The sequence below is a fragment of the Egretta garzetta genome, unplaced genomic scaffold (genome assembly GCF_000687185.1).
Source record: "Egretta garzetta isolate BGI_Z169 unplaced genomic scaffold, ASM68718v1 scaffold211, whole genome shotgun sequence".
NCBI classification, from domain to species: Eukaryota; Metazoa; Chordata; class Aves; order Pelecaniformes; family Ardeidae; genus Egretta; species Egretta garzetta.
The window spans coordinates 663,966-671,677 of record NW_009258673.1 but is presented as its reverse complement, the minus strand read 5'-3'; the positions used below and the strand labels follow the sequence as shown (position 1 = coordinate 671,677).

At 47.7% G+C, this 7,712-nt stretch overlaps 1 protein-coding gene across 1 annotated transcript in view; it reads left to right on the top strand.

The window, feature by feature from the left end:
- The window catches only part of CRB2 (crumbs cell polarity complex component 2), a 44,362-nt gene extending 40,714 nt beyond the window's left edge, over positions 1 to 3,648 (top strand). Inside the window, exon 13 of the mRNA XM_035888611.1 lies at positions 3,409 to 3,648. Coding sequence (XP_035744504.1) covers positions 3,409 to 3,435 — 27 coding nt within the window. The 3' untranslated portion in view covers positions 3,436 to 3,648. The remainder of the gene's footprint in view (positions 1 to 3,408) is intronic.
- Positions 3,649 to 7,712: the final 4,064 nt, after the last annotated feature.

Here is a 7,712-nt window from a genome sequence, read left to right as displayed (position 1 = left end):
AGAGCGGTTAATATAGGCGCTGCCATGACAAGGAGATGCACCCGCAAGGTCTGCTTTGACCTTGAGCTCTTTCCAGCACTTGCAGCAGCAGATCCACCCTCCCTCAGTTTCCTTAAGGCACGGTAATGAAGACATGGACTTAGAAGTACAAGGCAGACTGGGTATGCAGTAGCTGTTCCAGCTGGTTTCAGTTAATTGAGTCATTGCACGCCACTGGCTCAACGTGAGCCTCTTCCTCCCTTCCTGCCCCCTGGACTGCCCCGTGCGCTCCCCTCCGCAGGGGCTGTCGAGGTGCGCCTGCCTGGAAGCTGCTCGGCCTGCACCCCACTGTTCGGGCAGCAATGGCGTAGTTAAATCTGCTTTAAAAGGCAGGGTTAAATTAGGCACTAATTTACAGATTTAGATCTATATATACTTTTAAGGAGCGCTGTATAGAGGGTATTTATGATTGGTTTGTATATACTGTTCTGTTTTTGTCAACAACTGAAATGCACTCAAAGCTTTTCCAGCTCAGGTGTAGGAAGCAGTCAGTCCTCAACAGCAACAGCAGCTGTGAACTCCTGCCCCGCGACAGCCGCGCTGTTGCAGGGAAGTGTCAGGAATGACTGAAATCATTGTACAAATCAATGTTTTATGAAGCGATCTCTGTTAGACATTCCCACGGGTACCGCACAGGAAGGGGGGCACTCACAACTTTTTGTGGGTTTGTGGGCCAGTGCTGGAGCCATGGGCAGTGCCCGTTACCAAATGCTGAAATTAGGGCTTGCGCAGCGGGGGGGGAAAGAGGTGGGCAGGAAAAGGGGCACCGGGCTGCGTCTGTATTCCCTGGGCTCTGTGTGACGTGGAGGGGACAGTGGGGGGGGGGCTCCTGTCTCGCACCGCTGTCAGCACAGCGCGGCTTAGAGAGGTGCTGGGGACTGGGGTGAGGGATGTGAAATGCAGCACCGTCCAGGCGGGAGCTCTGAGTAACGCCCTGTTCTACCGCAGCAGCCACTCTGGGCACATCTTAGCAACTCCTCCGTGGTGGGAGCAGTGGGGGCTGCGGGGGCTGCCCTTCTCCTTGCAGTTGCTGCAGTCACGGCCATTGCCATGAAGAGGAGGAGAGCGACTCAGGGAACATACAGCCCAAGCCGTCAAGAAAAAGATGGGGCTCGAGTGGAAATGTGGAACGTAATCAAGATGCCACCAACCGAGAGGCTGATCTAAGAACTGGGGCCACACAACAGGCACTGTGTCATCCTTGAACAACTGTGGAACTGCTGCAGCGTCTCCGTCTTAGGTCTCAAGGTGTTTTTGTAGGGCAGGTCTGTACTGCTTTAGGCTACTTCATAGGCTACAGGCAAGTGCCTGCTGTTACTGGGCAGGAAGAGTCAACTGCTTGAATGAGCTTGGTTATTGCAGCTCATCCCATGAGAGATTTGTGTAAAATCGGTCTGCCAGCAAGAGCGGTAAAGGTAGGGGGGAAAAAAATGTCCTGGAGGGGCCAGTGGAGGGGAGGAAGCAAGTGGGGCTGTGGCAGCAGAGGGAGGGCACACGGATCCGCTCGCAGAACGCGATAACCGTCTGTCACCAGCACGAGAGGGCTGGGCCCCCGCGCACTGCCCGGCCGTACCGCGCGCGGGCTCGTAGCCCCCGGAACTGTCGCTGCCGTGCAGTCAACATAAATGGCACCATGCAAAGAAGCAAGGCAGGTCTAATTAATGGGAATTAAACCCCTCTATTAAGAAATAATGCAAATAATGTGGTTGTTTTGAAAAACACGTGCCTGTGCCACCTCTGCAGAGCTAAGATGGGTGAGTGGCCGATGGGAGGTGTTTCCTAGAGCTGCTGCTGTCCTTCCAGGACTAGGCCAGAGTTAGCATTGCATGACCAGCACATAAGAGCCACTCTGCTATCTTAGGCATTTCTACTGAATCTTTTCCTAAGACTAGACTAAACATAGGAATATTTTAAGTGCCTTCCTCAGATTGAGTTGCCAGTTACAGTATTAACTTTCTTGAAAGGAGGATGCTTATTTGTAGGAAGGAGGGGAGGGGGAGATACTCCACCACCCCACGCCTCTCGGGACAGAGGGGTTTGGGTTTGTCAGTACAGAAGAGTGGAATTTAGTTAATGAATAGCGACCCTTAACATGAAGCCAGGGTTTGTGTTGTAGTGAGACACAGCATTCACTTGCCACCTTGCCCTAAAAAGGGTATTTATTTTTGTGGCTTTGTTTCTCCTTTGTTACTGTTTTAGCTGTCGAGCGTGCTATTTCTTCGTTAGCATTAACGTTGCAGAGCCTGTGGAAAGAAATGCAGCAGAGCAGGCCAAATGAAGTCTAAAATAATTAGCATTTCAGGATAACTGCTGCAACTATCGGTGAGAAATATTTTAGAAAACAGCATCTGCTTTTTAATCTCCAAAATACTATTAATAAAGAGGGTGTAGATCTGCCCACCATAGCTAATTAATTGCCACTGGAAGAAAAGGCTGTTCTGGTTTGCTCTTGCTGCTAATTTTTCTGTAATTCTAAGCAAAGGGAAGGTACAAAACTACTGAGCAGGTCTGTCTGCTTAAGAACAGGCCTTCTGCACGCATGCAACTGTTGATATAAGATGAAGGATGAAAATTTTGGAAAAAGAGGAAAAAAATCAAACCACTGGGAGACAAGAGAATTGCTACTGTGTGTGTAAGAGCACTTTCCCTCTAATACTGAGGAGAAGTTGGAAGAGCAGGTGGTGCTCCCACCCTGCCTCGGGTTTGGAAAGGAGTTGGGCATCGTTCTGAGGAAGAGGTGACCTGCCTTCAGCGTGGTGAGCTGGCTGGCGCTTTTAGTTATTTCTCGGTAATAACACTGCTGTTACTTCTCATAGGAATGCTTTGCTCTGTGTATTGTCCCGCTGCTATTTGGGAAGGTCTAACACGCTTTCGGAATAGAGGCGGTACGCTGCCCAGTCACCTTGCCGCGGTGAAGCCGGTTAAACGGCGCACGGCAGGGAAAAGGCGGGGGTTGTTCTGCTCGGCAGCTTTTGTGCAACAGGAGAACAAACAAACGAAGCAGGCAGCGCTGTTCTGGGAGAGCAGGGCTGAAGGGGCCGGCCCCAGCTGGTCACCGTGTCCCCGGAGAAACAAAAAATGCTCCCTTGGGCTGCATCCGCCCCTGGCTCAAGGGTGGGGTTGCATCTCCTGGTGAGAGAGGACCCGCAGACCCCAGGGCTGGTCCAGGAGCCTGGGCAGAGCACCCCGCGCCCTGCCAGAGCCTTCACTCAAATACAAAGGTGGGTGCGTCTGTCCTCAGCCCATAATGGCTTGTAATAAACCGACAGCAAGCCTAGGGTATGCTTTGGGCTTCTGAGAATTCAGACCTGATTAACCTCCAGGTCGTTACTTTTTAGCTCCTCTCCATTTTTTATGTTTAAATTGTAGAAAACTGAAGGCAGCAACAGGACCTAAATGAATCAGTGTTACTCCAGCCTGTATTACTTTGAGAAGAAAACCAGAATTGGGTTATAAGAGCTCACTATTACTGAGCTACTGAAATACCCTGAAAGGCAACGAGAAGCTACAAACCCCACAACAGTCAAGACATCTAAAAACCAGCAAATTGCAAGCAGCGAGGCTGTCTGCGTCCCCCGCTGTTCCTGGGCAGTCAGCGGGAGGGCTCCTGCTCAGGCGCTTTACAGGATTAGCAGAGCAGATGTTTTTATTTTAAGCACCCAAAGCCAGTACTAGCAAAAGTGTTAAAATACTTTGTCAGTGTCTTGAGCATTTCTGCAAAATAATTTATGAACGTTTGTTTTTTTTTTCAGTAATGAACTTACTTAACTTTCTTTTGATATTTAATTTTTGAATATATTTTTTCACAAAACTGGATTTGCTGTAGTTAATGATCATGACCCTGATTTCTTTTGTAATTGTAAATTTTATCATTTGTAAAAAAAAAAAAAAAAAATTTAGAATGTCCTTCAAAAGAAATTTACAATAAAATTTGGTTAAAAATAGACCTAGTTACCTTGACTTGTGGTTTGGTTTTTTTTTTGTCTTCTGATGTCCAGATGTAACTTGATGTCCAGAGGGCTGATTTTGGTCTGTAACACACAGTGTGCGCAGCTGCAAACCTCAATGCCTCAGTTAAAATGTAATTAAATTTCTGATTATTTTTATTTGTCACACACCAGAGCTCTAAGCATAGACCTGAATCTGCAGAGCAGCCAGTGAGGATCTGCTGTAGAACGGTAAAGGGGGCTGTGGAACCCTGCTGCATTTGCTGTTCACCTGTACTGAAGCGTGTGCTGCTGCATTTCACCATTAATCCCTTACTTTATGAGCAAAGAGGCAAAAAAAAAAAATAATCAGACTGGGGTTAGAGCCATGAACTACCAAACAGCCAGCGGATGCTGTGGCAGGCGTCGGGACCGATGGCTCAGTGGAACGGGAGACGGCCACCTCCAGCAGAAGGGAGGAAGCTGGAGCGGACGAAAGCCTCCATAGAGCTGCAGGAGGAGCTGGGAGCCCCTTCCCGGCACGGGAGCTGTCAGAGGGACGGAGCCAAGTGCCAGCAGCCTGGGGAGTCAGAGCCACGGACCGAAAGGAGATCGGAACGTGGAAAGATGCGACTTGACTTGAATGTAATTCAAATGGCTGCATGGATTGCTGGGACCTGTAGATGGCCACGTGCAGCAAATGAAAAGCCTACACCCAGAGATTAGCCCGCCTCGGAAATCAAGCCAGCTCCCCAGCCAGCGCACGGCCACACCGCTGCCACGTGGGGCGAGGTGGCTGCAGCACCGGGCCCAACAGTCGTGTTGGCATCGGGGTGAGTGCTGCACTGCAAACAACCAGTAAGCCCGACACCAGAGACAGTTAAAGCACACCCTGGAGCGTCATGGGCCAAGACTCACAACGGGTTCAGCTTACACAAGACAGCAGACAATTCCGTTTATGTCCCAGGAGCGCAATTCCCAAGCCACCTGGGAAAATGTGCGAGCTTTCTGGCAATAACCTAAACTGCCTTGCCACGGGGCATTTATACATCGCTCAAAGTGAGCCCTACCTATAGGCACCACCTTTACGCTTCCAGTAAAAGACTGGTGAGGGTACACAGAGCCCCTGCTCTGCACAAAGGTTTGTAATGCTCGTCAAGCAATTAATTTACAGTACTACAAAAAGAATCGCAAGCTCACGTTTGTTTTATGCGGCCATTCCACGGAGCCACTTGGAAAGAGGGGAACAGCATCGTCACAGGCTTGTGCCCGGTTGTGGTGGAACCTGGCAGTTCCCATGGCTGGAAATTTGTCTCTGTTCCCGAGGCACAGGGTGGGACGGCAGCAGCTCCTGTCTTCACTGGTTCACGCTTTAAATACCTAAAGCTGTTGAGCTCCAACAGTTAGAAGCAAAGTCTAAAAAAAAAAAAAAAAAAAAAAATTTCCCAAACATGAATGTTGTCAGAAGCAGCAACGAGCAGGCTTCTTGTCCGCTACTACCAAATTTAATCTGCTGGTGTTGGGAAAATCGGTGTGATCATGAAGCCTGCATGGCAAGCGTACGAGGAGCAAAACACATTAAAAAAAAAAAATGCTAGAAATAGACCATAGAATAAACCCCGCAGTGCAAATGGCCAGAGCCTAGGCAGCCGTTAGCCAGCATTTACTGACGTGCTCCCTTGAAGCCGGTGTGTGAAATATTCCTGTTTAACGAAGGGAATGGTACTGCACACACTTCGTTCTTCAGGGTGTCAGCGGATCTATGGTTTCACAGGGCTGGTTAAAGGGATAGTAATTCCCCCTGAAATATTGCAGTCATCTGTTACTGACTCGAACCACCCCCTAACCAGAAAGAAAACCAGCCAGACGTCCATCTCCTGCTTGATCTGTCCCCACACGGTAAAAGACCGTTCATTGCAGGTTAGAAAGAAACCCCTCGCATGTGCAGAGCAGCCCAGGCCTCCGGTAATTAACACACGTGGGCAAGGTAATGAGCTCAAGGTCTTCAGCACCAGCATTCGTGTGTCTCTCAACAGCTTCCAATGCCAGTGTTTAAAATGTTTCTAATGGGATCAGTGAAGAAGATTAAAAAATGGTTCTTACCATCTGTACAGCATCAGAGGCATCGGGAACTTAAAAGAGGTGGGTGGGGGGTTTCAAATAGACATCATTTCTAATGGAGGAAAGCATCTATACATAAGCAAAGCGGTACTAAACACGTGCGGTGAGTACAGGAAAATACAAAGCTGAACATAGAGCCACTGATGGGTAATATCAGACAAGAACGCTTCTTAGACCAGATCTGTAAAAACCGCAAAAATACTTCTACATCAGAAAAAGAAATGTTTGCCACCCGAGCTTGTGCCCCCGGACAAGCCCACTTTGTTTACACCTGGCACAGTTAGGATGAATCATGTTAGGAATTCCTGAGTTTAAATAAGACAAAGAACTAAATACTGCCCTAGGGACAGCGTGGTTCCTTTATTACTAGACGCAGGTAACACAGCCGCCGCCTCCCAAATTCCCCTCAAGGAGTGAGGAAGGGCACAAACTCCGGGGCTGTGCTGCCTCGCACCCCTGGCCTCAGAGGTGTGGTCAACCTCCCCTTCCAAATAAAGTCAAGGGTGATTAATGCCATTTGTGTTAATACTTTTCAGTGCCTCAAAACTGACTTAAAAAAAATAAATCCAAGAGTGCTTGTTTGTCTAAGAATCAACTGCATAAAATATTCCATAATATGGGCAGAGTAAAATAATCCGCGATGGCAAAGGATTCGCGGTGACACAGGTACCTGAGCGTTCTTCCGTTCAGCTAAGCGTGTGCAGTAGGGCTCCTCCGTACGTAATCGGGGTGACACTAAAAATTTTAAAAAGGAGGATGTGAAAGCCAAAGGGCATGGCTGGGGCCTGGATGTGTCCATGTCCATATGCCACCAGGAGGAAGTTTTATCATTGAACTCATAGCAAAGGAGATCTGAAATCCCAGCCTGACTTTATACACATTCATATTCTGAACTGTATAAAATAAAATGGAGCTATTATCTTAGACTTTAAATATTTTACTATGCAATACTAAAACCATCTGTCTTCAACACAAAAAGAAAATACAAATCCAACTGAATGGCTTGTCAGGGTAACAGTACTTTACAGAAATAGAATAGTAATGTAACACTACGGGCTTTCCCAAACGGTTGGCATTTTGGATATTAAGAGTATTTTTCTTTTGTATCGCACAGACTCAAACGCACGACAGCCATTTCCATCCACTGCAGTAAGAAAACGTCCAAGATTATATGAATAAAATAGATACATTGGAAATCAGATAAAGCTTTACAAGAATTTCCCCATGTGTCCAGAAATGCTCTCCTTTATCAAAGGCTTAATGGTGATGTGATTACTTCTTCTAGAGTAACATGTTTGACGTCAGATTGTGCCCAAATACAAAACAAAACAAAAAAGCACCACTTAGGTAAAGCAAAAATGATCACCGCGGGGTCAGCAGGTTTCGTAAGGGATGCTAAGAGTTAGATGAAATTTCTCGAGGATACTATTGCCACAGGCAAGTGTCTTCAGAAATCAGCATGGCCGTACCCTTTAACCTTTTCATTGCATTTTTGTACTTCATGACCTCACAGTCGATGTCACGGTCCAGTTAATATCTCGTTACACCAGCAAATGGTTCTTATCCAGAGCAGGATGAAGACTGTGGTTTTTCAGACAGGCTGAAGGAGCCGAGTGCCTCGCAGGC